Source organism: Ascidiella aspersa, chromosome 7, assembly GCF_963924565.1.
Source record: "Ascidiella aspersa chromosome 7, kaAscAspe10.2, whole genome shotgun sequence".
NCBI lineage: Eukaryota > Metazoa > Chordata > Ascidiacea > Phlebobranchia > Ascidiidae > Ascidiella > Ascidiella aspersa.
In genome coordinates, this window is record NC_139453.1 from 29,037,787 (window position 1) to 29,064,017 (window position 26,231).

The following is a 26,231-nucleotide window of genomic DNA, read 5'->3' on the forward strand; positions in this document are numbered from 1 at the left end:
TGTTGTTGTATTTTCTCGATTGTTTGCATAAGCCATAAACCCGAATTAAATAACTGATTTGTGTTCGACCGTTAGTCAATCTAGCATCTAAACCGTGTAATTGACGACGCCAAGACACCAACAAACAACAATATGTATTTCTGATGGGACAAAAATTTTGTTAGAATAAATTGTGTTTAGTATCCAATTTTCATGTTTAGTATCCAATTTTCGTGTGGAACTAACCGGATTTTTCAGCAAAAACCTGTTTAAACCGCTTTAAACTGGCTTAATCAAGCGTTTGGGGCAATTGGAAGCATAAAAGTTTTTCGGTAAAATTGTAAAATTTGGCCTTGGTGTTTTTTTTATTTTTGACGATTTTTAGAAAATCCAGTTTTTATGGGGAATTAAACGGAATTTGCAACAAAATCCGGTAAGAACCGCTTTAAACCGGTTTAGTCCAGAAGCTGGGGCAATTAGAAGCAAAAAAGTTTTTCGGTAAAATTGAAAAATTTGGCCTTGGTGTTTTTTTTATTTTTGACGATTTTTAGAAAATCCAGTTTTTATGGGGAATTAAACGGAATTTTCAACGAAAACAGGTAAGAACCGCTTTAAACCGGTTTAATCCAGAAGCTGGGGCAATTAGAAGCAAAAAAGTTTTTCGGTAAACTTTGAAAATTTGGCAAGGCTATATATAACCTTGCTGTTTTTTCGAATTTTGTCGATCTTAAAAATAATCAATTTTCATGTGGAACTAACCGGATTTTTCAACAAAAACCTGTGTAAACTGCCGTAAACCGGTTTAACCCAGAATCTAGGGCAATTGGAAGCAAAAAATTTTTTTTTTTTAATTTGAAAATTTGGCAAGGCCTTGTTGCTGTCTTGCTGTTTTTTCGAATTTGGTCAATTATAAAAATATCCAATTTTCATGTGGAACTAACCGGATTTTTCAGCAAAAACCTGTTTAAACCGCTTTAAGCTGGCTTAATCAAGAGTTTGGCGCAATTAGAAGAAAAAAAGTTTTTCAGTAAACTTGTAAAATTTGGCAAGGCTATTGCCTTGTTGTTTTTTTTTATTTTTGACGATTTTTAGAAAATCCAGTTTTTATGGGGAATTAAACGGAATTTTCAACGAAAACCGGTAAGAACCGCTTTAACCGGTTTAATCCAGCAGCTGGGGCAATTAGAAGCAAAAAAGTTTTTCGGTAAATTTTGAAAATTTGGCAAGGCTATATAACCTTGCTGTTTTTTCGAATTTTGTCGATTTTAAAAATAATCAATTTTTTTTAAATTATTTTTTGGTCAAAATGTTATTTTTCAGCTCAAAATTTCCTGTTTTTTGGTCAGAAAATAATCGCCCTACGTATCAGTATTTTTAAATAGTATGCAATGTATTATTTGTTTCCTTTTTTTGTTTTGCGATGAGCTTTATAATTTAGTAATGTGTTTTTGTTACATAGTTTTGTACTATATACCTATTTTTTTCAAACCCTTCACTTTTTTAATCGAATTTCTAACGTTTTTCTTGGTAGATTGGCAATCAGCGTTGATGTTCTCTTCTCTAAAATCTAAATATTGTTTATTTTTTATTTGATTCCATTTATACATATATTGCTATATCAATAAAATGTTTTATTGCATTAAACTTGCTATATCGAACGTTTATTTCAAATAAAATCAGTTTTTTGTAAGACACACACACCAGATCTAACTGCAATCAAATTTTTAATATTATCTTAAATCTAGCCGTTTATCAGGATTATCAGCCCACTGAGCAAAATTTTTTAACCTAAGGTTAAGAGGGTTATATGGTTTATTAAAAAATATATAATAAAGGAACTAAACACAGTACCAGTGTAGTGCAGTAATGTACTACACCAGTGTTGTAATGACTTACGTAGGAAAAAAGAACAAAATCAGTAAGGTTTCGCACTTTTTTTCAAGTTTCAAATATTCAGTTTAAAGAAAACTGTTGAACCACCTCAAGGTAATTTAGTCTATAGTTTCGGTAAATTGGGAAAGCAAATGATAATTTTTTGGTAAAATTTTCATGCCAAAACAACGGAAAGTCATTTTAATATTTTACCCAAAAGAATTAAGTAATTTGAACACAGTGTCCTACGTACACTTAAATCAAGTTAATTACCACACTGTCATTGTGCATTATACCAGTGCTTGTTAAACTGTTTCAGTTTTGTTCACCCTTAAAATCAATCTCCAGATTTCATTTACCCGATATGATACAACTATCTTGTCTATATATATAACAGTACAAAATGACTTGCTGCGCAAGCTATCATTCATTTTGACGGTTCACCCTTATTCGCTCCGTTTGGTTGGTTCAGCTACTTTCCGACAGAAATATTAACACACAAAAAACAGAAAAAATAAACAAGACAAACAAAATTCACTTCGCTTCAAGAATAGATTTATTAACAAATAAAAACGACAATTGCGTTTGCTCTGAAAATCGATCAATAGGAACGTGTAAATTATGGCTGGGTAAATAAAACTCCCTGCAAAAAGGTTTTACAAACTTAAGCAACAGAACATTGTTTGTAATTTTAATCTCAGAGCATTGAAAGACAGCAAATTAGGCTGGTAATTGCATGCGAGGGTGAGGTGTTAGAAAAACACATATAAAAAATTATGCAAAAAAACGAGTGCACTAAACAACGAACAACTGTTTTGTAGCAAAGCGCCAATGTTAAAAAAATTAATAACTAGTGTAAAAATCATAAATAAAAAGCGCAAAAACACGTTTATTATCTGGCGCAGAAAAAATACAAAATCACCTCGACGCCATATATATAAAATTTTCACATTAACATCAGAATAAGTATGAATAACATATAAATTAGCAGCGCTGCGAATCATAATGTTTGTAAGAACAACAACAATGAAATGGTCGCATTCGTTTAAAATAAATGCTTTAAACTTTAAATTAATATAAATAAACCAAATGTAAACCTTTCCGCTATCAAGCGTTTACTAATAAACAGAAAATATTTTTAAGCGTAATTATAAAAAAAATCATTGCTGTAACTTCTGGTAGGGGATTGCTGGGACGTTTGAAAACGGTGTAATTAGAGTGACAAGAGATAAATGTACATTCAAAAGAAGAGAAGGTGTACTGGAAATGGCACGGCTAATTATAGTTTATCCAAGTTGTTTTTTTGAAATGCAAAAATGGTGGAAAACATGGAGTCTTCATAAAAATAGGGTAAGTTTGTGAAAAAGTTCAGTTTTTTTAACGAATGACGAAGTTTAACAAATAGAGTCTTGGCTTGTCTTGAAGTGAAATTGTAAATAAAAGATGAACGATTTTAGGCCAATTAAAAAAATAATAAAAAAGCGAAGATAAAAAATTAAGAAAAATTAAATAAATCCAAAAAGGCTAAAAAAAATCGCGGTAATTTTAGCCAGATTAAAACAAAACATGTCAAAACGATAATATGGTGCTTTTTATTCAAAAAATTAGGAAAGAATTAAATAATGGGAAAAACTAAATACAAATCGCGCTAATTTTAGGCAAATTAAACAAAAATTATCAAAAACGACACAAAATTAAAAAAACAAAAGGAAATAATTAAATATTCGAAAAGACTGAAAACAAATCGCGGTAATTTCAAGTCAGATTAAAAAAAACGTCAAAAGGTTAAAATTTGCGCTTCAGGCGTATTTTGTCGGATTTTTTGGTCCGGTATTTTGTGCGTAGCTGAGCACAATGTTGTAAAGCCAGTGGGGCAGTTTGAGGCAGGCGGGGACGTAGTCGGCCAACCAGACCGCCTTGGCGCCGGCACACAGGGTCTTGAGGCTCCGCATGTTGACCGGGTATCTCCCTGGAACGAGAAAGGCGGGTTAAACTTGCCACTCGAACACGGTACACATTTAATTTAAATCGGGTTTTGTTGTAGTACGGCGTATTCAAAACGCTGCCTGATAATTAAAATATTAATTAAAAGATGCAAAAAAATGTTTTCGAAAAATGACGACACGAAGTTACGAGAAAGACGGGGTTGGAATTTTTTACCATTTGAAAATGTGTCGGCTGTCGGGGATTTTTAAGTAGGAACGCAAAGTTTGTCTTAAGTGCAGGAGTTCTTAAACTGGGGTCCGTGGACCCCTCGGTACATGTGGACTAGTTTTAAAGTGGTCCGTGGAGGACTAATTAAAAATTGAGTGAGTTATTTGATAAATGGAATGAATTTTCAAAAGAAAATATGTAAGTAAAAAATACTCTTTGGCGCCATCTCTTTAATCGTGTTCAGATTTATTTTCAATTTCACCGTTTTTTACAGAAACAGAAGGTTTCTTAAGTATACTTGTTTTATGTTGTCAATCCATGACGTCATCTCTTAAAATTAGATGCCAACCATGGTTCGCCAAACTAAATATTTTTTAGCAGTCTGAGTGAAGAAAACTTTAACGACCCCTGTTTTAGTGAAATATGAAAATCGGGCAAGGATGACTTTTTCGAATTTTAGAAATAAAAAAAATCGTTTTTTTTTGCAAAATTTTCTGCATTTTTCGATAGCAACTCATAGTACTTTTTGAGGGGTGGCAAAATATTTTCACAAATATAAACTTTTAAAATGCAGCACAATGAATATAATGCTATCACGCGACCCACAACTACATAATAAAACGGAAATACAAAAAATAACAACCGGGCCACGAAAAATGGCTTCGAAGGCCAACATTTTTCTCAGTTTGCCGACCACTACCTTACACGAAGCTTATTTGAAATATTTCTTACCGTCAATATCCTTGATGTCATATTCTGCACCAACGTCGGACGACATGACGATTTGTCCACTTCGCTTTATTATATCGCTTTCTGAAAAACAAAAAGGCAAAAGGCTAATACCTAATGCGGGGTTTTTTAAACTAGAAACCGTGGACCTCTTGGCCGTGCGTGGACTATAGATTTAGGGGATCCAGGTAGGCCTATAATTTCAAATTTAGTATTTTTTTTAAGAAAAATTACTGAAAAAATGTTCTGGCTCTTTATCCTTGCATGTTTTTACTTTATTTCAGTAAATTTTTTGGATTAAAAATAACATGCTTCTAAGATCTACCTGTTTGATGACGTCAATTTATGACACCAGCTTTAAAAATATCATAGCTACCGCGTTCCGCATGAACCCAAAACTATTTAGGGGTCCTCCTCAAAATGTTAGGTGCCCCCGAACTAGCGGTAACTGTTGAGGTAAATTGCAAAGCAAACAAATTGGGGAAAAAATTCGAGGTTCGCCTCGGTCGAGTAGCGTTAAATTACTCGTAAATTACTTAGTTAACTAATTACGCCCCCCAAACCCCCCTTTGATTTTTTTAAAATGTACCCAAAATTGGCAATTTTGTGATTCTACTATAGGTCTAGTGGAAGGCATTGCGTTATAACAACAAATAGGGAATGGTGAGGAAATAGTGTTTTATGTTTGTGGCACTCTACAGAAATCATAAATAGTTCACGGCACCCTTGCTCGTATTTTTGTGGTTAACTGTATCGTTACAATAAACGAGATTGAAACAGCTCATTACCTGTGCAACAAGGTTGATAAAACCTTTTCAATTTTGCACTTTTATATTACACAGAAAAATTGTATCACGAAGCTTACTAATAGAGCAAAAATTGGAATCCTTAATAATTTACATCTCTCAGCACCCTTAAGCGTTGAAAATGGCACCTTAGAGTTCCTCGGCATCCCGGTTGACAACCACTGCCTTATACTATCACCATTAGGCGCAATGGGGTTAGCTTTGTATTGTAAATAGCATCAAACACCAGGAACAGCCCTGTAATTGATAAACTAGTGCTGTCGCGACAAATTTCTGGGGAGCATGATATCCTAAAATGTGTTTACGCTACACAGGATGCCTGTCGCTCAATACAAGCCCGTTTCCTATGTTCATTCAGACAATTCCATGTTAAGCGCTATACAGCAACAGTACTGGCAATTTTAGGGTTTCTTTTCCATAATATCGTTAAGTGATTCTCACAGTGTTTGACTCTAAGAATTCTAGGATTTTTCAATAATTTTGCAAAGTAACTTTTTGTATCACTAATGTCAGACTTTGACAGTGTTGGTCAGAAGCAGTTTCAAAGTACTTTCCACTTTGCCCTGACGAATCACGGTTGTGCGAAAGCTTGTCAAAATTTTAACAAAATTTGTCTTTATATACTGCCACCTGGTTACTCTACGAAGTGACTATATATTGTTTTATTACGAACTTTTAGGATAGTTGCACAACTCTTTCATAGAATTAAACGGTTTCATTTGATAGTGGTGATAATTGTCGTGAAGACCGACCCATGACAAAAATTTCAGTTTTAAACCGACCCATAGTGCAAACAGAGTTGCCGACCCCCGGTTTAATTGACAAAGAAAAAAAACACGCTATTCCCACGAAATTAGTTGGTCTCGCTATGACAGGAATCAGGTTAATATCTGTATAAGCGTTGGTAAGTTGTTGTAAAAAACATAGGAATAATGCTGGAATGAAAATCTGCATAACTCATTTAAATACGTATAAACAATGGCAAGCCCTAACATTAAGCAAAGTCGCACGTGATTTACAAAACACTAATTTAGGTTTTCATTAAAATCGTCACCACATTAAAAACCTGCACGCATAGCTAACAAGCTATCATATTTCAATTAATTAGTCTGATGTTAAATTCCTAGATATAAATATCTGCTCGAAACGGTCCTAAAGCATTGCGCACGAAAACAGTCGGGTAAATTCCATATTTTAGTAATTGGACACCGGATGACGTCATTCAAGTGGCGGTGAGGTATTTCAGCGAAGCGAAAAATGTGTCACACGAATTGCAGCACTCACAGTTTGTCAGAAATCGTGAAGTAATTGCAGCCGGAGGGCAATTAGGATAATGGGCGCGTATTTCTGCTTCAGTAAATGCATTTAGGAAGCTGAAGTGTTACGCACAAAAAATCGTAACTAACGCTGTTCGTTTGGGTTATAAAAATGGCTTGTTTGGGTTATAAAAAGATCATTTCATGTTGTTTTCCTCTCCTTATTTTGTTAAATTTAACAAGCATAATTATTGTTGTGTTCCATCGAAACATGCTCTTTTTCCTTCAGTTTTTTTGTTTTTTTTGCAGTTTTTTTTTCCCGGGTATACATTAAACACTACAGTCTGTCGTGTTCTAAAGGGTGGCTGAAATTGTGACCTTCGGGTCTTTCATCACCCTGCTCGTTAATTTTTTCGTATCTTACAATTTTGTTTTTAAAACCATTACAAACGTACAAATAAAATATATTTATCTATCTATAATGGTATTTTTATACCAGTGCAATTAAGTCATTGTATAATGGGTAAATTGACCTTGGTTGGCTTAAGTCTTTTGGACAAATGACTTGGATTGAAATGGGTATTTTCAATAAGCAATTTTTTTGTTATCAATTTGGGTTTTTTATCCAATTTTTTGTACATTTTTAACCTATTTTAATAATTTAACGTTTTATTTTTATGAGAAAGACTTCCTTTATAAGCCAGCAATCACAAAAAGCAACCCAACCCCATTTGGGAGAATTATTCACTTTAGAAAATTATAAGTTGAGTCACGTATCTGAAAACATAATTGAGGCCTCTGACGCATGCGGATACAGGCGCAGACACAAATAAAAATCGTGAATTTCTCTTTACAGAAAATTACTCTGGTATTTTTAATTTTTGATTTAGATATAAACAGCGTAATATTTGCAATTAACTTCTAACAAGCTAAACTGCTACTTGATTGGTTCTTAACTTTATTTTAGTGTCGGAAGATAATTTTCTTTAAGAAGCTCCTTAATTTTTTGACGGAGTGATGTGTTAAAGAGAACGGCATACAAAGATTAGGTGCAACAAGACACTAACACCTTAATTAGCTACCATAAAAACATTTTATTTTATTTAGGTGAAATCAGCAAAAGTCGGCAGCTATAAAACAGCTGTAAAATTGGCACATATTTCGCACACATGGTGATTTTGTGTAGGTTAGATAACTCATGCAAATTCCGGATTCATTCTAGCAGTTAAATTCTTTATCCTGGAAGTGTTTTAAAATTAAAGATAACTTATTTGTAAGGACAAACTAAAAAAAGAAAAAGTAGCTATTTGTAAGAAAAACTAAAAAAAAAAAAACTAATCTATCAAAATCATATTCTTAAAAAACAGAAAAGATTTTTATTGAAACCAAAGTCATGTTGTTCAAATTTAACTAGAATAGCGGATTGTTGGCACTTCTCATGTGATTTTATCGGTTGACAGCTCAAAGTGGCGTGCAGTTAATCTCCAGTTGCGATCAAACATGAAAAAAATTAAAGTTTGAGGCAATTGCTAGGTTCAACGTAAAGCAAAAATGCGACTACTTGGTGCGATTGGCTTCAAATATCATGGCGCTCGTGTTTTGTGATACAAACGTGTTCACTGTTCATTGTTTTTCAATTCTCGTAAAAACCGTTCTGTTATTTCAGAAAGTTAGTTATTCGATTTTTGTCTTCATAAAGTAAAGTACCGAACCCTCGACCAGCTGTTTGGGCGACGAAGTTTTGCAATTTCACATAAATCTGAATTGCTGATATAATTGGTAGGTGCAAAGGTTTGGCATATACGGCAATGAAATCTATATTTTTCCCCGGTTAAAAGTTCCTAATCTCGCAACTTAAGGTATTTTCAACCCTTTTAACCACGCATGATATGCTCTGGCAGTGTTTCCTAAACGTTTTTACTTTAGGGCGCTCCTAGAGATATTTAAAACGTGGCGGCGCACCTGGCGAGCAAAGCAAGCGCCAACACATTTTGGGCATACTTAAGTGCCCTTAACTCTAAAATGACTTTACGTGGACTTAAGTTATTTAACAAATGACTTTACGTGGACTTAAGTTATTTAACAAATGACTTGACTTGGACTTAAGTTATTTAACAAATGACTTTACGTGGACTTAAGTTATTTAACAAATGACTTGACTTGGACTTAAGTTATTTAACAAATGACTTGACTTGGACTTAAGTTATTTAACAAATGACTTTACGTGGACTTAAGTTATTTAACAAATGACTTGACTTGGACTTAAGTTATTTAACAAATGACTTGACGTGGACTTAAGTTATTTCACAAATTAACTGAACTTGACTTGTTTACAACAACGCCGTAAGCTTAAATGTTACAGAACCACTGGCATAAAGGGTCAGCTGTAATAATTAGAAAATGTCACTCGATAATAATATATGGCAACCCATCGCCTTGGCATTAGTTAAAGGAAAACACTTTAAAGTGGTGCTTTGGACACTCTTATCACTATCAGTAAAAAGTTGTTCAGATAAAACACCTGTACACTACAGTTTAGCCAACTAGTAAGTCAATGTAGCTGCTTGTCCCATTGGTGCCAAAGTGTTAAACTAGACTGCTGACAAAATTACAATGTGAACATGAGAAGTAAATGTGTGTGCGAGTGTGTGCGTTTATGATTGCGTGCGTGTGTAATGTGTGTATAGTCGGGTTGTTCAATTAGAAAAAGAAAGCGATTTAGAATGCCTTTCAAACTGGCAATTTTTCAGACAAATTCTATTCAATGTTTACGAGTACCTGATAAAGCACGGTGGTGCGAAGCTTGTCAACAGAGAAATACAATTTGTCAAGAGTGCCACTCGTTTTCAGTTTATATTTTAATAATCACTTAACGTTACGCGAACTTCGTCCATGTCCACATAGTCCCCGCCAACGCGGTTTGTAAATTAAGCAACGATTTAATTTGGACATTACAAATTAATACACGCTATAAAACCCGGAGAATTTGAAATGTTGGCCGTACGAATCACGGTAAATGTAATATCTGATACATTGGAATTGTCTCATCTTAATTACGACAACGTAAGCCGTAATCGTTGGTCAAAAAGCAGCTTCAGAAGGGCTGTGCACATAAATCGAAGACATGTAAGAATATTGTTTGCTAGCAATCTTTTAAAACCTTCTGTAAAGCCTGTTTAGCGATAAAATATGCCAAAGGTATCAAACGGTTTATCTCGGGAAATTTACCATTCGCCACTTCCAAAAACCCGCCCAATTTTCGCCAAATAAGTGGAAGTAATGGCGTAACGGCGGGTCCCGAATGACGTAAGACCGGCGTAATCACAGCGTTCAGAGAGCATTTTGAATTCCCAACAAACGGAGGAAATGACAGCAAAGCTGACGTGCGCGTTTTGGAACACACAAATAATTCCCGGCGTGTCAACATAAGGTTAAAGTACATCCGCAGTTAAACTGCTGGCCTCTAGGCTTGGAGGCTGCTGCGGAATGTACGCCTGAGCATATTTACACAGCTCGCAGAATCGCGGCACAATCGGTAACAGGCTGCTTTTGCGCCGTCATTTAAGCAAGGGCCTTAAATGAGATTTTTATTTTTTTCCCACAATAGCATCCAGTATGCACGTTAGAGATCTGAAATTTTCACAAACACCTTAGGTTGGCTTTAGAAATTCAGCAATCACACTTTATATCAATATTCAGGTTTTCAGCTGTTTTTTTTTTACGATATAAACTACAAGATATACTCTTCAAAAAGAGCCATAGCTTGTAGTAAATATTAGTCGGCTATGCTTTTAATATTCGATCAAAACATCATAACTGCTTAAGTTCGACATATGGCCTTTAGATTCAAAAATACCCCAGGAGTATCTAATATCACACTTTTTAGCGGCAGTTTCAAAACGGCAATAACTGAACGACACCTCGATTTCTTAAAGTTTAATTGTTAACCTGGATAGCATCGAAAAAATCCACAACAAACGCTTACCACAGAGCAACGCTGCGATGCATTTTCCCGAGTATTCTGTTGATTCGCCGTGGTTGAACATCCATGAGATCTACAAAGGAATATAGCGTTTAAATGGAATGCCGATCAACACCTATAGTTGCAAGATTTTAAACCTTAAAACTTACTTTTAAATCTCAATTTTAACCAAACGCTTGGTTTATTTTGCCTGTGAAAAGTCACTTTTAGTCGCATTTCTTATTTAAAGTGAGAGAATTTACAAAAAAATTGATTAACCCTAATTTGATTTTTTTTTTATTTTTAATATACAAGTTTGAACGAATTACGTTTAAATTTAAACAAAAGTTGTCAGGAAAACTGCGTAAGGAAAAAACGAGACGAATTCTTGGTTAAGGCTGCTTCATATAAAAAAAATCTCTCAAAAAAAAATTCACAAAAAATTTAAACTGGCATATATTTTTTTCAAAACTGAATTCATAATTTTTGTGCCTTAACACAAGTAAACATGCGAAAATAATTGTTTTTGTTCCAGATAATGTAAAATTTAAATAGAGTTTATGTGCGCCAAAAGTGTTTAATTGAACTATTTTTTTTACTTTTCATACACTAAGAATCTCTATTTTGCATGAATCCCAGAACTAGTCCACGTACATCCATGGATCCATGGCCCCCAGTTCAACTACTTCATAATTAAATCTTTGTATATGGCTGTATTTGTCTAATTCTAAATAGAGGAATCAGGTGGCACTGTATAAAGACAAATTGTATTTGACTCTCGACAAGCTTTCGCACAACCGATGAAGCACAGCTGTGCGAAAGCTTGTCGAGAATCAAATACAATTTGTCTTTATACAGTGCCACCTGATTCCTCTATTTATACTTAATCATTTATACTAAACATTCTGCTTACCGATTCGTTTACAAGTTTAGATTTCCTGGCTTCTTGTATAGCTTCAGTTCGCACCGGTCCAGGCCACAAGGAAATATACGTGATGTTGTATTTCTTCAGCTCCAAACCACAGTCATGGGCCATTCGATCTTTCTGTTTCGTAAATTTACATAATGTATATTGTATAAGTTTTTGCACCAACTGTTGTTGATACACTTCGAACTGTCTAAATTTCAAACCTTGATATTTAGCTTTTAAACTCAAATTTACCAAAACATTTGGTTAAATTGGCCGGCCAGAAATAGCATTGAATTGCATTTTTAATTAAAGTGAGAATTTATCAACAATTCGATTGCTCTTTAATTTTAATTTATATAATATACAGACTGTTGCATTTAACCGTTAAAACACTATAAACTATCTAAAAAACTATCTAAATTAGACTAATAACAAAGCTTAACAAAGGTATAAAATTATAAGAGCTTTTCGACTTATGCTTTTTACTACGACAGAATTAGTAAGAAAATGATGTACCTAGGTAATCAAACCTGGCCCAAAATAGGTAAACTTTACGACAAACAGATAACTTTAAAAAAAAAATTAAAACTGAGCACAAGTTTAACTTTTTATCACAAAAAAGCCTTTAGAGCATATATTTTTAAAGTTTGTGTACTGCTTAATGTGCTTCTTTAAAATGTGACATACCCCACTTTTTCCAACCCCGTATGCAGGGGTTTGGAAGTAAAGTTTTCCCCCGATCGAGCTGATATTAATGATGAGGCCTTTGCGATTCTTCACCATAATCCTCGAAGCATGGATGGCACACCTGTAGTGGTTTCTAAACAAAAAAAGATATACATAGAGGTAATATGGGATTGGATGTTGAAGTAAAAAATGGAATAAACAAAGTGTGGAAAAAGTAACACTTGTTTGTCATTTTGAACACATTGAAAGTTAAAAAGTCAGTTATGATAAAGGATGTTCGATTCTTCGCATTTACTCCGATGTGGATGTTTTACACATAAAGTATCGCGATGCAGTACCAAATAAAGTCAAAACAATGCTAAACAAGCAAAATATATCAAATATATCAAACAGACAGCATTTTTCAGGTTATTAGAACAGAATATGCTTTCCTTAAAAGTTTTGAAAAGAAAGTTTTCTTTCAATTGTTAACCTAATATCTTTAATAAATTTACCTTGACAGTTAGAAATCTCTCTATTGAAATGCAAATCATGCCTACAATTTCTGTAATAATTTGTTATCAGGTTGGCACTGGTACCCCTCGTAATATTGGATGAAAACTGATACTTCTAGTTGGTATCACGTATTGGTTATATTATTCAATATTAGAGACATCCATAGTTATAATTAAGCTATATCAAATTCCCAATACTTTACAAACTGCTTTATCAATAGTAAGCCACCACTTGAACTAAATTTAATAAAAACATTTTGCAAAATTTACAAAGCAGGTTCCATCTATGTTTTTCAGTTATTTGTACAAAACAAAGTTAAGCTTTAACAATACCTTAGGCCGACATTGTTAATTTGGTCCCAACCATCCATTGATTGGTCCCAGAAATTGTCAGGTGCATTGTCCACAATCCACTAAAAAACAAAAATGAAGTAGTGAAATTTTCAATGTGTTAAAAAACTCTTTCACCAACTGTTTCATCTAAAAAAAATCTATGGCATTTTACAGGTTGCCGAAAAAAATATTTCAAATCACTAGAATTTATAGGTAATGTATTGTGACATGCAAGCCAGTAATAACCAGAATGCTTGACATTTATAATTAAACAAAAGTTACCATATGATATTCTACAACAAAAGTTACCATATGATATTCAACCACATTACTAGACATTTAAGCTTGGTTACTATTATTTTTCTTGTCACTACAGATTTAAATAATTCAACACTTTAAATTAGATTGCTGTTTCATAACACTTTTTTAAGAATACAATGAAACAAAATTTAACCTGCACAGCAGAATAAGCGTTGTTAACAAGCAAGTCCAGCTTTCCGGATCTCTCGTTGGAAATTCGCTCAAACACCTTTTCCACCTGATCGTCGTCAGAGTGGTTGCACTCAACGGGAATTATTTCACCACAAGAGTTACGGCTGACAGCCTGTAGAAAATTGAGTTTGATAAACAAGACTACATCTCCCACAAAAACAGGCTGACCAAATTTAGACTGCATATGAAAGTCAAATTTAAACCTGGAACTAAACAAATTTCAATGTCAATGGCAAAAGAAACATGTCTTAAATCTTAAAAATAGCAAAAGTTAAATTCCTACAAAACTTACAAATAAGGCAGGAAAAGTGACAAGGTTTATGTCAATAGTAGTCAGAAAAACATAAAAAAAAATAATAATAACTAGATGGGGTAGATAGCTACAAAGAATTAAAACAACACTTTTTTTTAGGTTTTTTTATCACCTAATCAAAGGCTCCTAAGGGCCAGACTCATAAACCTCTTATGCGCACCTACATACCCCTCTACGTCATGTCTGAAAATTTGAAATTTTTTTAGTATACTCTTTCTGTAAAAAACTAGACAAAATCGGTCTGAAGCATACAAAAGTAAATAAAAAAATTAAAATGCACCATATATTTTCAAAAAATAAATGTTCGGCCTATATAGTCACACCTCGTCACAGACAAGCTGCAATTTTTCCAGACTCCTTCCAGTAATATAGCAAATGGCTCCATTTTCTGCCAGTTGCAACGCAATTCCTCTGCCAATTCCCCTTGATGCTCCAGTTACCAGACAGACTTTACCTTTCAAATACGGCATCTTTGTTGTATATTTTTGCACCTTAAATCTTAAACCAAAGGACAGCAAGCAGCTTAAAAGTTTGCCGCGTATAATCTCTAACACAGCTTTAACAATAAATAGTATTTACAGCACGTAAAGATTATGGTCTAGATTCCTACCACTTTTGTTTTTACAGTAACAAAACGAGTTGCCAATATTGAAATTGCAAGGAAGAAATGAGAACAAATTTAACCCACTCCAAACCAAACGCTAACTCGCACACTAACCCAAACAATGTTGGCAAGGCAATATAATATACCAGCGCAAAAAATATGTATGGTGCACGAAACGGAATTACAAGCTACTCCAAAAGGTTGGTTCACACTAGACGCATTTTGCTTAGTGGTGTTAGCGTCTGGCGCAAAACGCTAGCGTCGTCCAGTTCACACACAACGCGTTGCCAGCGTTAACGGCAAATCCTCGCTTCTAACCGAAAGCGTCAAAGTTGAAATATTTTAACTTTCCGCAACCAAAAGCGTCTTTTAAAAAACATTTTACGCTAACGCCAGACGAATCTAGTGTAACAGTGAACCAACGTTGCGACTGTCAGCTGCTAAATAATAAACTCAGTGAAGCAGCAGTTAGTAAATGTTTGGCATTAATAACTCACATAGGCTCACAGTACAGGGAAAAAGGCAGACGCTGTAGCCTGTCGCAATGACGACAATGACGCTGCAAAATGGTTCATCAATTATCGTACAATTGTCAAAAAGGCATAAATATACAGAAATCTATATCAATACAACTTCCACGTTAAACTAAACTATCTTTATTTGGTTTTATTAAATCCGAAAAAACAAATATGTCTTATAAATATCTTTGCACATTTTTAATGCTGTCCAAACAAAATATATGATTTAGTTACATTATCATAGTCAGTTTTCAAAAGCGGGGTTTTACCTAGTTAATACAATATACAAATTTTTGACAAACAAGGGGACCATAATAATAACGTAAACACTGTTTTCTTATAATCAATCATCAAAATCTAATGAGAACATAAATTACATTGAGCAGTTAAATTGAGAATTCCATTGAGTATTGTAGTAAAAAGTATGTAAAAATATAACACAAATGATTATAATCTTAATGTGGCTAAGAATATTGACAAAGTCAAGCCACAATCGCGACATTTGTTTGTTTATATTTACTTAAAAAAGTTTCATTTTTAGAAAGTTTTATGAAGACTTGTTAGTAGAAAAATATTTTGCGTTGTCTTTTATCGCCTTGTGTCTACTTGGCTGTTAATCACAGGAGTATATTCGGTATTGTTTTCTAAATGAAAGTGGTTCAAAACGCACAGAAGACCCTGCAGAAAATATTGGTGATTCTAACGCATTAGAAAGCTTGAACTGCAGACAACTCCACAATTGTTTTTATAAATATGTACAAAACTAAAAGCCGAAAATAGCATTTCACCAGAAACCATCGTCCATACGTCACTGACGCTATGGCCTACAAGAATTTCAATTGGATGAACCCTATATAATCGTGTTCATCAGCAATGACCCACTGTCCAAAAGCCTAATTTTTCATTGTATTAACTGAACTAAGTTGAAAACTACATTGGTATATCAATGATTTTCATAAACTTTATTTACGGTACATCAAAACTCGGAGACTGTCTACTAAATTACACTATAGGAGTTATACTCATTTGTTGGTTGTAATATCCGACAACGCTATGGCCTACAAGAATTCAATTCAAAATGCTAATTGTTCACTGTATTACCGAAACAAGTTCGACACTACAGTGGTCTATCAAAGATTTGAAATTTCATTTGACTAATTCTCGAAAACTGTCTCGACTTGTACACTAAATTACAGTGGAACTACTTGTTTGTAGGTTGAATTATTCAACAACCGAACAATACAACAACAAAACAAAAAGAAAACAAATTACAACTGCGAGCGCTACAGACTACAAAAGCAAAGGCAGAACAAGAAGAGATTCGTCGAAAAAAAGATTAAATTAAAGCACAGTTTCACAGTCAGATGATTACTCGATTATAAGAAAAGATTTGCACGCTAGAAGAAGACTTGGACAACTAGATAATTTTAGGTTTCTAATTCAAGAATTAAAGCAAAATGCACCTTATTCTGATTCTAATTTAATTTGTGAACTTATTGCTTGCTCTAATTCTTGGTTTCGCCAAAAATGCTCCCTTTTGTCCAACATCATTTTTAGGATCTCAGTCAGAACAAAGAATTTGCATTAATACTCTTTGGTCGGAACCTAGATGAACTTTACAGTCTAAAATGCATATAGGTAATGCCAAATTACCAACACAGAAATAATTTCCTTTCACTTTAATTGATTGTGCAATTATTAAATGTAAATCTAGTTTTTTTTTAATTTTCAAAAATCGTGAAAAGTCGAATTAAAAAATAAATAAAATGCTCTAATTTAAATTCTAAACTAATTAAAAAAATAAAACTGAAATGCCCTTCTAATTCTAATTTCATTTTTTTTTAAACGAAATACCCTAGATTTAATCCTGTGGTAAATTAAAAATAGGTAAAATAAATCTATTTGTCCAAGTCTGGCTAGAAGTACTGGTTCAGTTAACTGCAACTTTCTGCTCGTTGCTATATCCCACAGCCGGGTATGTAGGCTGCTGCTGTTGCTGAAACTGCTGATGATGCTGTGGTGGATATTGTTGGTGGGCGTCTGGGCTCATAACTGTCGTGGTGGTGGTGACGATGGTTTCAGCAGTTTTTCCGTATTGACCTACAAGACGTTTAAAGAAAATGAACGTTTCTTGGGGTTGCTGACAGTGTGTTTAAAATTAAACGGAAGCCACTGTATCTATTACAAAACGAAAAAGCACCAACAAGTTTTATTCAATATCAAAGCCAATACAGAAGTAGGTAGCATTTTGAACTTTTCGAATAAATATTAAAATAATGGTTGGAGGTTGTAGTAAGACGTAGAATGAACATCTAAGCCCATACACAAGAAGGTGGCATTTTGTAAATGCTTCGAATAACTCTTTATTCATTGATATTGAAAATGAATAAAGAATTAATTGAAACGCTAAAAATACTCTACTTGTGTATGGGCTTTGATATTTTTACTACGTCCTACTGCAACCTCCGACCATTATGCTCCAAAGTTTTATTTGGGATTGCGGCATTGACCTTTTAATACTAAAATAGGACGATCATGAGATATTTGATATTTTAGTAAGATTCACCCAAAGACCTAATCGACCTGAGCAAAATTTCTCGCTAACGCTTTTAGTGAGAAGCGAACCGTATCGTCGTCACTTTTCCGCTTATTAAACGCTGTAATTTCAATAAACGGTCATTACGCTTTTAAATTGGATAAACGTGGCTGTCTATAAATGGCTTGAATAACAACAGACACATTTCACCTGGTCGATGGCGTCAAATATGTTTTAAGAGTGTAGCTGTCGCACACAAGCGGAACATTAAAATGATTAACTGTTGACTGGACAAGCCTAATAAAGCGTTCTTTGACGTAACACATTAACCTCCATCGCTGGCTTGGAATGCAATTAAGATTTTTCCATTAAGAGTGCTCAATTAGAATTTAAAAGGTTTTTTTATCCATTTTTTTTGTGTAAAATTTAGATATGTATTAAAACGTGTTGAACAAGCTAAACCTATTTAATTTTTCCGTTAGTGGTTTGTACTACAATCATAAGAAGAAAGTGTAAATTTACAGCCTACTTAGTTAAAAAAAAATTGCATAATAAATAAATAAAAAAACCTGCAAAATAGGGTTACAATATCTTAATGGCTTAAGACTTGCAATTTTACTATCGCTATTAAACTGGAACCTTAACCGAGTTGCTGGCTTGAATACAATTAACGCTCAAAATGTTTGATAAGTGTTCTTTTGACTTTTTACCCAACCAGTCGATCGCGAGTCAATAAACTGTTAATAACCGTATTTAGACGTCACTAAAGAAAATATGCCGTTGTCGGTTTTTAATGAATTGAACTGGCGGCCGGATTTCGTCCGGGGCCGTAGGATGGTGACCCCCGGTTTAACCCATTGTTTGTTTCCACAACAGATCGGTTTGTAAATCAGAAATGGCGGTGCGTGAAATCCCAACAAAGAAAAAAAGCCCGATGCTCTAATTTTTCTCAGTGGCTTCATGGTCTAAAAAGTAGAAAGCCGAACGCAAAGTGTTCCGATAAAATACAGTTTGACATAAGTTAGATTTAAGCAAGGTTTCAAAATATTCAAAACTGCGCAAAATGCTAAACTCTTGCTTTCGTGGCTGTATTCCTTTTGTTTCGAATTGGCACGACAAAAAATGAACTACTATACTAAAAACTGTAAACGTGAGAGTGTCCTCAACTAAATGGGCGGTTTGTGGGCTAAACTTTCAATCTGTTAAAATACTTACACTGTCCTTTTTTCATACGATAGCTAGGTTGTTTTATACAGTCCATAACGTCGTGCACACAGCACCCGTAAAACCAACACAAACACTCACTTGCAACTGTGATAAAGGCCACGCCCCACATTATCGCCCAGATCCAGCCAATCAGAAAGATCCAAATGGTGCAGAGCTGGAGCCAACCGACCCAGAAGTTGAGACAGAAAGTGCCGACCTTGCCTCCCCCAGACTGACCAATGTTGGCGCAGCAAAACACGGTAAAGGAGGCAATGATTGTTCCTACCAAAAACAAAAGATTCTTTAAACATATTTGTTTAACATTTAGTGTTGTAATGACTTAATTGAACGTTCCTTGGGCGCAATTAAGTCACTGTCTTTACATGACTTGACTTGACTTAAGTCGTGTTGGTAAAATGACTTGTGTTAGCTTAATTTTTTTTGAATACACACCTTGACTTAGACTTGAGTTATTAAGTCAAATGACTTGCGTTGAACGTAGATACTTTCATTTAATTTAATATTTTATTGTATAAAATTGAGCTATTTATATTAAGTTTTGCACGTAACGCCATTAGATTGCTAAATAGTGTTTTTTGTTATTTTTGGCGCATTACTCACATTAGGACGAGGCCAATTTTAATGGTTTATCGTTTTATACTATTAGTAATTTGACTTGACTTGCTCTAATAATGACTTGACTGGGACTTAACTTTCTATGTTTTGAAAAGACTTAACCTGGACTTTTATTTTACAAACGACCTGACTGGGAGTTAAGTCATTAAAAAAATGGGATCGGCACCGATACCAATGTAGTATCGGACGAGTACCGATACCATCCTCGTATCGGACGAGTAGCGATACCATCGTAGTATCGGACGAGCACCGATACCATCCTCGTATCGGACGAGTATCAATACCATCCTAGTATAAGATGAGTACCGATAACATCCTAGCATATAGGACGAGTACCGATACCACCCTAGTATCGGACGAGTACCGATACCACCACTAACCATAGGGTATCTTTTCAATTTAATAAAATCGAACATCTCGCTAGGCACAATTAAAGTACAGAGAAAAAACGCACCTATCCCTGGAAGAAGGATGTTGACAATGCAAAGGGTGATGGCCGCCCACATTGGCATCACAGGAATGGCAGCTTGCATGTTCGCATAAGTCCCACTGCTGTTTGTCGTCTGGGTCACATACGTCACAGGTTGGGGCGGGGGAGGGGGCTGACCGTAGTTGTACTGGGGCTGGGGGTAACCCTGAGCCTGGGGATAACCTTGACCTTGGGGGTAGGGCTGGGGCGCCTGAGCCATCGGCGACACCATAGGTAGCTAGGTAGAAATGTACATTTTTTGTGAGTTGTTACCAATGAAGTAAAAGCATGGAATACTAACTTCACGTGTTTCTAGAATCTATTTTTTACCTTTGTAAAGCGAGTAATTCAAGCAATCAAAGTAAGACTTAGGCTTTACAAACGAGTAAGCATAAGCGAGGTACTTGAACAAACGAGTACCAAGCATCAGTTGTACGCACTTTAAAATCACAGGAAACTTAGTTGTTTTGAAACAGCTTTAATATAGGTGTATATTTCAGATTTGTGTTTGTCCTCATAAAGTTTCGAAGCGTGATTTATGCATTTGCGTAGTTTAAATAGGCCCATGGCCACGTGGCTCATTTGAATACGGCCATGCTCACTGTTCGACTGTCAGGTTTTTATTTTTTATCTTGTATGCTTTGTATTAAGCAAGCATTTATTACATAGACTGGGGCTTGACTTGTTATTTTTCAAATGACTTCACTGTCATTTAAGTCATTTCAAAATGACTTGTTTTCAAAACTGGGTAGAGGTGCCTGAATCCGGCCATGCTGACTGTTCGACTTGAAGGTTTTTATTTTTTATCATTTTTCCGACTTTACGGGTTTATGAGGTTGTGTACGGTGGTGGCTGTGAAGATATTTTAAATAGTTTTTGTCAGATCCTTTTCGTGCGAATTTAAATATTTGAGTGTTAAAGCGTTTTAGCCCACCTTAACGTTTTTCCTTTAAAAAAAATTGGTTATTTTGGCTGTTCGACTATCAGTTTTTATCTTTTTATCAGCAAGACTTAGCATACCTCGGTTTGTGAGGTTGTGTACGGTGGTGGCTGCATCTGCTTTTCGTTTTGTTGCCCCGAATACCCGGCTTGGTCCATGGTTTGACTTTTACTGAGTTTTACTCGAATTTGACAGATTCAACACTTTTTGAGAAAGCTGGTGAAACCAATGTAGGTTTAAAACATAGATGATATTTAAAAGACTCGCTGGTGACAATTATTAAAATTATGCAATGTAACTGATAGGGCTGCGAAGTCGGTTGAAAACAACCCGAGTCCGATTTTTAAGCCCGAATCCGGACGAAAAACTAACTCGAGTCCGACTCCGGTTCCAACTTTACAGCCGGTATTCCACCCTTTCGCGTAACTAAAATAGGATGGATACAATCCACTGATAGTAGTGTCATATCATTCACCCACTTAAATACATACAGTTAAAGAACATACAACTAAATGCTATGTCACGTTTACAGGTTAAAGTTTGCGCCTTATTGGTGTCAATTTGGTATTTCGTACTGCGCATACGCACGTCAGACTCGGCACTCGGGTAGTTTTACGTGGTCTTGAGTAGCGAGCCTGAGACTCCTTTATTTATTTTTAACATCAGTAAGTTCTTTCGGAAGGTTGCTGCTATATCTACTTCTGCATGGGCTTTGACATTCTTACTACATCATACTAAAACCTCCAACCATTATGCTCCAAACTGCACATCGTGTTTTTTTTCAATATTCATCAAACACATCTGTTATTAGTTTATTGGCGTTTACTACGAATACGACATCTGTTTTAAATCTCTTAAATTGATGAAGTTCAAACAGCCTCAAACAACATTTAAAGTGCAGTTCATCAAGCTGCTTTCTAGCTCAGCAATCCACTGAGAGCATTCGCTTTCGCTTTTCAACATAAGGCTCAGCTTATAGACTGAAACAATGGCGTAGCTGTACGCGGGCCGAATTAAAGCGGGCCAGTCATGGTGTTTGCTGTAGTCTTACACAGCGCTACAGTGAAATATTAACCCAGAGAACCGCAAATGGAGTGTTTGATTGTGACGTCACATTGGAAAACACGAAACAGGCGCGAGAGCGCGTGACTTAAAACCAAGGAGATGACTTTCAGTTAACGGAATCGCTAAATTTATAGGCCATTGTCTTGTCGTTAAATAACACTGATCGATTTTCAGCGATCGTAAGATCTTAAATACATATTCTCGAAACATTGAGTTCCTCGCTGTTGTACAGGCGTCCGATAGTACAGGATCGCAGACAATAATTGGTAGCAAGTGGTAATATCGTTTTTTTCCCCGATAATACGGTGGAATCGGCGCCGGTCAACTATTTAATTCAGTGGTCGGCAACCCTTTTAACCCAACACTGCGGACCGGTTTAAAACTGAAATTTTGTCGCGGACCGGCCTTTAAAAACAACAAATGCTCAGTAAAGGAAATTTATCACAACTTTTTTGTAGTGTTCAAGAAGCCCATTAGTAACTTAGTTTCCCCTTAATGATTTTTTTTATTTTACGGTTGCACACTTTATAGTAAGTTTTAACACGTATTCGACTTTTGAAGTATTCAAACGTTTTGCATCACAAAAATTAAAATTTCCTTTCACTTTTCGCTTCATTCTCTTTATATTGTCTGGTGAGTTCCTTGCCATGTCGTGTTTTTAATTAGTTAACGTTACCTTTGCTTTCTGTGTTCTGTAATGTGTTATTAGTTCCTTCAGGTGTACCCAATCAGTTGCAATCTTGTAATCGTATATTTATCAATGTGAAACGTTACTTGTGCGTGCAAATGTCTCATATAGTGCAAAAAGGCTATAATTTTAGTAGTAAAATTATTTGTTAAAAACTAACATGTCATCCATTTGTAAACTTTTAAAGTAATGCAAAAAAACTATACATTTTTATTCGAAGTTTTCTCAAAGAAACAGAACTTCGTTTTAGCGATTTATAAACATTTGAAGTATTGTATAAAAGCATCTATACTTTTCGATTCCAAGTTTGCTCAAAGAAATCGAGCTTTTAGTTTTATCAATTTATAAACAGCTTGATAAATATACAAACTTTCTCGTTTTCCTATTTCAAAATCCGTATTTTGTTTTTTACCATTATAAATCTTAATACATTTGTTGTTATGTTACGTTTGCAGCAAAACATTATGTGGTCTACGCGTTTTTACGACAAAAAACTGACAAAAAATATTAGTTTGACAGGTTTTCTGCAAAAACTGCAAAAACGAACTTAGTTAGAACAAGATTTAAAAAAATGGATACTACAAAAAAACTTTGGTAATGTAAATTATTTGGGTGTAAACCAGTCTGAAAGATAAAAATATATAAATTTGGTGGGCAGCCATTAGACTGAAATAAGAACAGCATTTTAGATCAAGACACAGTTCGGAATTAGATCAAAATAGGACTAATACTTAATAGTCGTAACAACGTTTAATAGAAATAAAGAAATCCGTCTGGATAAGACCTAAATAGTAAGAATCAAGCCTAAACAACACTTTACCTAACCCCAAACCCCACCCCTAAGTATTTTTCTAACTCCCGTAATAATTTCAACCCTAACCCATTGTAACCCACTAATTAACCTACAATAACCCAAAACAGGACGAAAAATCCGGTGCCAAAACAGCGGCGCCCCAGGCGTTATTTTGGCCATTTAGGCCTTATTCTTGTGCTATTTCGATGTTATTCTGTTCTGGACATTAGTGCGTATTTAGCTTTATTATGTCGTTGGTCTTAATCATATGGTTTTATAAATTTTTCTGCTTTAGGTTTTGTTGCTTTTTAAGTTTTATTGTGTTTTTTGCAAATAAAAATACCTTGTAGTAAAATACAATTAGAGCTTCACTGTGTTATTAATTTCCTGGTAATTTCCGTTGTTGACACCGTTATTAAAATCGTCGGCGGTATTTGTAAATATCAATTATATAATAAAGCGTTTATTGAAATTGTGATGTAAAAGTGATTAAACTTATAAAAAAACAATGGTCTTGTGAAATAAGGGCACTGGTCTAGAATCCTACCACATTTATTTTACAGTACCAAAACGAGCTGTCAAAATTGTACCACCCCCACCACAAACAAAAGGTTTAAACATTTACCTCTTATACCTACCTACAAAATTACCCATACAAGCATAAACAAGTGGTGAAACTGGTCCTCTACTCGGCTTTGGAACTAAGGCCCTACCTTCGTGGTGGCACCTGTTCTTAGTGAAGACAGGTTGCATAAATGACTTGGCTCAGACCATCACTAACCTTGTTGTGGTATTTCCGGCCTCTTCTTCGTTAATTGCAAGAATCGAGGTAAAACGCTTACTAGTTTATATTCTATCAGCTAAGTTCCGCTGGCGGCAAAAAAATAATTGTACGTTCTTTAGTTAAAGAAACGCACTTCGCTTTGCAACGAACTGCAGGTGTAGCTGTATGTTGAGATTTGTTTGTAACTATCTTGGCCTGAATTTGTCCGATTATTCACAATTCGCCAAACTCATTGAAAAAAACAAGAATATTTAACCGAATTATTGCAGCGCTTTCGACCAACAAACGAAAGTTTTATCATACAGTTTATTACTTTAATTTAAACATTTTAAACTTGCATTAGAACCAGCTAGTTACACCCGACTTGTGGCTTTTGGGCGCAGCAAATTGCTCTCGTTAAGAGCTTCACTCGTTGGGATTGTATTTGGCAACTCGGTTGTTGCTTAATTGCCGCAAGCTTTGGCGGTGGTTTGAACTATGTCACACATAGGGAATCTGATATTGTCAGATTAAATAATGAATGTTAAGTGAAATATTATTAGCTGGTAAATAGTGAAGAGAAAAAAATCCCCGGGGGGATTTTTTTTCAAAAATTCGAAAAATTACATAAAAATCGGAAAAACTTTAAAGTCGATTTTTAGCTTTATTTTGAGTGTTAGGGTGCTGAAACTTTACCATGTTGTTTCTACGCCCAAGGCGCATCTACACACCAAGTTTCATTCAAATCGGAGAAGGTCAATTTTTGAAAAATGCTAAAAATTGCGTTTTTTTGGATAATTTTTATAAAAAATGTCCATTTTCTCGCGAATTATAAATAATTTGACAATATAAGTATCACCGTTGGATTCATATTGTCCTAGCGCATCTTCTGTGAAAATTTCAGCCAGATCGGAGCAGGTCGAACAAATTTCGAAAAAAATCGCTGGTATATGAGCGTCGAAATTGGCCAATTTAGCCGATTTAGCCCTATGTTATAAGATAGGGAATACTGATGATGTGAAATGCGCTATAACAAATAGTCCAGCCAGCGTTATATCAAACAGACAAATCTTGTACTAAACCTGTTATTTACAAGTCAGCTTGTTTTAAGAGATTATTGTTTTTTGGGGTTTTTTTGTAGATCCAACTACTGATGAATTATGCATATACGCCAGAAGTCTTTCAACCGCCAATCTTCAAAATCCACAAACGCTACTGTTTTTGAGAAAATGACTTCAGAATGAATAAATGATAATTTGCAGTTTCTCCAAGTGCGTTTGGACATACTGTCAATATTTCGGCTGGCTAAAAGAAATATTTTGTTTTTTGATATTAGAAAACAAAGTATTCTTTTTCTAATACATTTTTTGTAAGTTTTTTTTTTTAATTTAAGTTCGTTTTTTTCGAAAAGTTTCTTTAGCCGAGTTTTTTGGTGAGTTGTTATTTGTAGGCGCGATGTTTGTAGCATAGTTATTCTGCCACATCCAGAAAAATACGCTGTTGGTTATATATGACGTTTTCAGTGATTTCTACTTGTTCCAATGTACAGAGTAGTAAGTACTGATCAACCAGGAACCAACCAACTATAATGACACTTTACTTACCGGCAGTTTTTTACCAATCACAAATCGAAGTACAAACCAAGCTTGAAGTTGCATAACTTCCTAGATCGGACGAGCTCCCATAGCCCAAAGATTTAGGGCTTGACGATTTTGCGTAAACGTCAAGCAGCACTCGGCAGATCTTGAAGAAGACATCTTTAAACCTTAAATTTCGTTTCAAGTAATCCTCGATTAAACTTTCGTTTGTTGGTTGGCGACGAAGAGCTTCGTTTCTCGGCAGAAACCAGTGAGTGAGAATTCAAAGTCGTTATTTTCGTTTTTATTGTTTTTCGCATTTATATTTTTGCAGAAGCCGTTTTCACAGTTGGAAGCAAATTATGTCAGCTGACTTTAATTTTACTTTTAAACGTCACTTTTGAAGCCTGCAATGTAATGGGTCGTATAACATTATTTTCTTTTTTAATT

The 26,231-nt window shown here is 34.8% G+C and overlaps 2 protein-coding genes across 2 annotated transcripts; both read right to left on the bottom strand.

Annotated features, from left to right (window-relative positions):
- Window positions 1–3,650: 3,650 nt before the first annotated feature.
- LOC146138827 (dehydrogenase/reductase SDR family member 1-like) lies at window positions 3,651–14,456 on the bottom strand. Its single transcript, XM_083393461.1, has 8 exons — window positions 14,310–14,456; window positions 13,636–13,785; window positions 13,182–13,261; window positions 12,355–12,487; window positions 11,671–11,802; window positions 10,782–10,851; window positions 4,738–4,818; window positions 3,651–3,820 (listed from the first exon to the last, which is right to left on the bottom strand). The coding sequence occupies exons 1-8, from the start codon at window positions 14,454–14,456 to the stop codon at window positions 3,651–3,653; spliced, it is 963 nt and encodes a 320-aa protein (XP_083249587.1).
- Window positions 14,457–17,038: 2,582 nt separating this feature from the next.
- LOC146138828 (protein SPEC3-like) lies at window positions 17,039–20,019 on the bottom strand. The gene is made up of 3 exons (XM_083394702.1): window positions 19,941–20,019; window positions 18,950–19,132; window positions 17,039–17,208 (listed from the first exon to the last, which is right to left on the bottom strand). The coding sequence occupies exons 1-3, from the start codon at window positions 20,017–20,019 to the stop codon at window positions 17,039–17,041; spliced, it is 432 nt and encodes a 143-aa protein (XP_083250828.1).
- Window positions 20,020–26,231: the final 6,212 nt, after the last annotated feature.

What these genes read in the sequence shown, in the direction of transcription:
- LOC146138827 (XM_083393461.1), bottom strand. Translation starts at nt 14,456, where the DNA reads ATGCCGTATTTGAAAGGTAAAGTCTGTCTGGTAACTGGAGCATCAAGG. An exon ending in ACGCTTATTCTGCTGTGCAG is followed by an intron (nt 13,262 to 13,635) that starts GTTAAATTTTGT and finishes TTTGTTTTTTAG; the next exon opens with TGGATTGTGGACAATGCACC. An exon ending in CTAAACTTGTAAACGAATCG is followed by an intron (nt 10,852 to 11,670) that starts GTAAGCAGAATG and finishes ATTCCTTTGTAG; the next exon opens with ATCTCATGGATGTTCAACCA.
- LOC146138828 (XM_083394702.1), bottom strand. Translation starts at nt 20,019, where the DNA reads ATGCAAGCTGCCATTCCTGTGATGCCAATGTGGGCGGCCATCACCCTT. An exon ending in CATCCTTCTTCCAGGGATAG is followed by an intron (nt 19,133 to 19,940) that starts GTGCGTTTTTTC and finishes TGTTTTTGGTAG; the next exon opens with GAACAATCATTGCCTCCTTT. An exon ending in GGCCTTTATCACAGTTGCAA is followed by an intron (nt 17,209 to 18,949) that starts GTGAGTGTTTGT and finishes AACGTCTTGTAG; the next exon opens with GTCAATACGGAAAAACTGCT.